General features: G+C 35.7%; 1 protein-coding gene across 1 annotated transcript in view; it reads right to left on the reverse strand.

Annotated features, from left to right (window-relative positions):
* Nucleotides 1–1,520, reverse strand: part of vcpip1 (valosin containing protein (p97)/p47 complex interacting protein 1) — a 10,956-nt gene that overhangs the window by 3,157 nt on the left and 6,279 nt on the right. The window contains exon 2 of the mRNA XM_014026947.1: nucleotides 1,211–1,297. Coding sequence (XP_013882401.1) covers nucleotides 1,211–1,297 — 87 coding nt within the window. The remainder of the gene's footprint in view (nucleotides 1–1,210; nucleotides 1,298–1,520) is intronic.

The raw sequence follows: 1,520 nt of genomic DNA on the forward strand, positions 1-1,520 counted from the left end.
TGTTTATTCTGTTCATATATCTAAAATAAATTACTTTATTTTTGAGAAATCTGTTCAGGTCACAAGTTCTTTTCACATTCATGACCAGAGGGGTATTTCATAATTTCCTGATTTCCTTCTGCAAGATCTGGCTGGATTATTTTATGAACTTTAGGCTGGTCCTAATCTTCATGGAGTAATTCCTACACTGGTATTAATAAATAAAAAAACATTGTATTTTGAAAATTACAAATGTGTTCATTTCTACAAAACTGTCACATATTTTTACAAAATACACTGAATTTCATTTAGGTCTCCAGTCCATCACAGGGACACAGACAGAGACAAACTGTCCACTCCTCCAGTCAGGCTGGAGTCACACAGAAGCTTTTAAAACTAAGAACTCTGAGATCTAAGTTGTAATCACTTATTTTTAATAACTATTTATCATAATGTGGCAACCTRGAAATGCCCTCATTTCTTTTCATTATTTTCACTTGTGTTTAGCACAGAACTGGTTTATTGTTTGTATTATGTGAACTGTTGTATTGTTCTATTTTTTGTAAATAATATTTTTGAAAAGAAATTGTAGCCCTTGTTTGTGCTGACTTTATTTATTTAAGTATTTTACAGCGATAAAATCCTCAAAATACCGGTATCTGAATATCAACCATAGACCGTTATTATTGATCTGTTTTGTGAGGAGTTTTTAACATTAAGATGTAATCAGGCAGACATACAGTATATACACATTTACATTAGTTATTATTAATACTATAATTAAATATGAGCTGTGTAAATGTATGTTTGTATCAAACAAGTAATCTTTGTGTTCCTCTGTACCTGAAAGGCTGGTGATCCCGTTAATAGTTGGTGTTTAACTATTTTAAACAAAGGTTTTACCATAATACATAATTACATTACATCTTATTTTCTCATTTCTTGTCAACTTTAACATTTCTTATAAAAAAAACCCACTGGGCGTAGCTGGTTCTCTGGGGGAAACCCTACGTGTTTTATTAAGAAAAATCCCAATAAATGGAGCATTTTATTTAAAACAGACTGTGAGCATGCTCAGTAACGTTCAGAAGGATCAGCTCGTTATAATTCTGATGATTGGATTTATTGTTTAAAGATTTATTTTTCTGTCAGAAACCACAAACTGCTTCATAACAGCAGAGTCCAGCAGGAAGCTGAACTGCTCCAAAGGTTTGGTTCAGTAAAAACTCACCCATGTCCTTCTTGACGATGTTGTAGAAAACTCCGCCCTGCTGGAACAGGTGAGGCAGCTTCTTGGCGTACGACCAAACGTCCTCACCTGAAACAAGAAATAAACATTTTACAGCTTCGAAGAGGTCCGGAAACAAAACAAGACTTCAGCTGAGACGAGGCGTTCACTGTCAGTCAGTTCAGCTGAGCCTCCATGATGAGGCGTTCACTGACAGTTAGTTCAGCTGAGACGAGGCGTTCACTGACAGTTAGTTCAGCTGAGCCGAGGCGTTCACTGACAGTTAGTTCAGCTGAGACGAGGCGTTCACTGA

Source organism: Austrofundulus limnaeus, unplaced genomic scaffold, assembly GCF_001266775.1.
Source record: "Austrofundulus limnaeus strain Quisiro unplaced genomic scaffold, Austrofundulus_limnaeus-1.0 Scaffold603, whole genome shotgun sequence".
In the NCBI taxonomy this organism is placed as follows: Eukaryota; Metazoa; Chordata; class Actinopteri; order Cyprinodontiformes; family Rivulidae; genus Austrofundulus; species Austrofundulus limnaeus.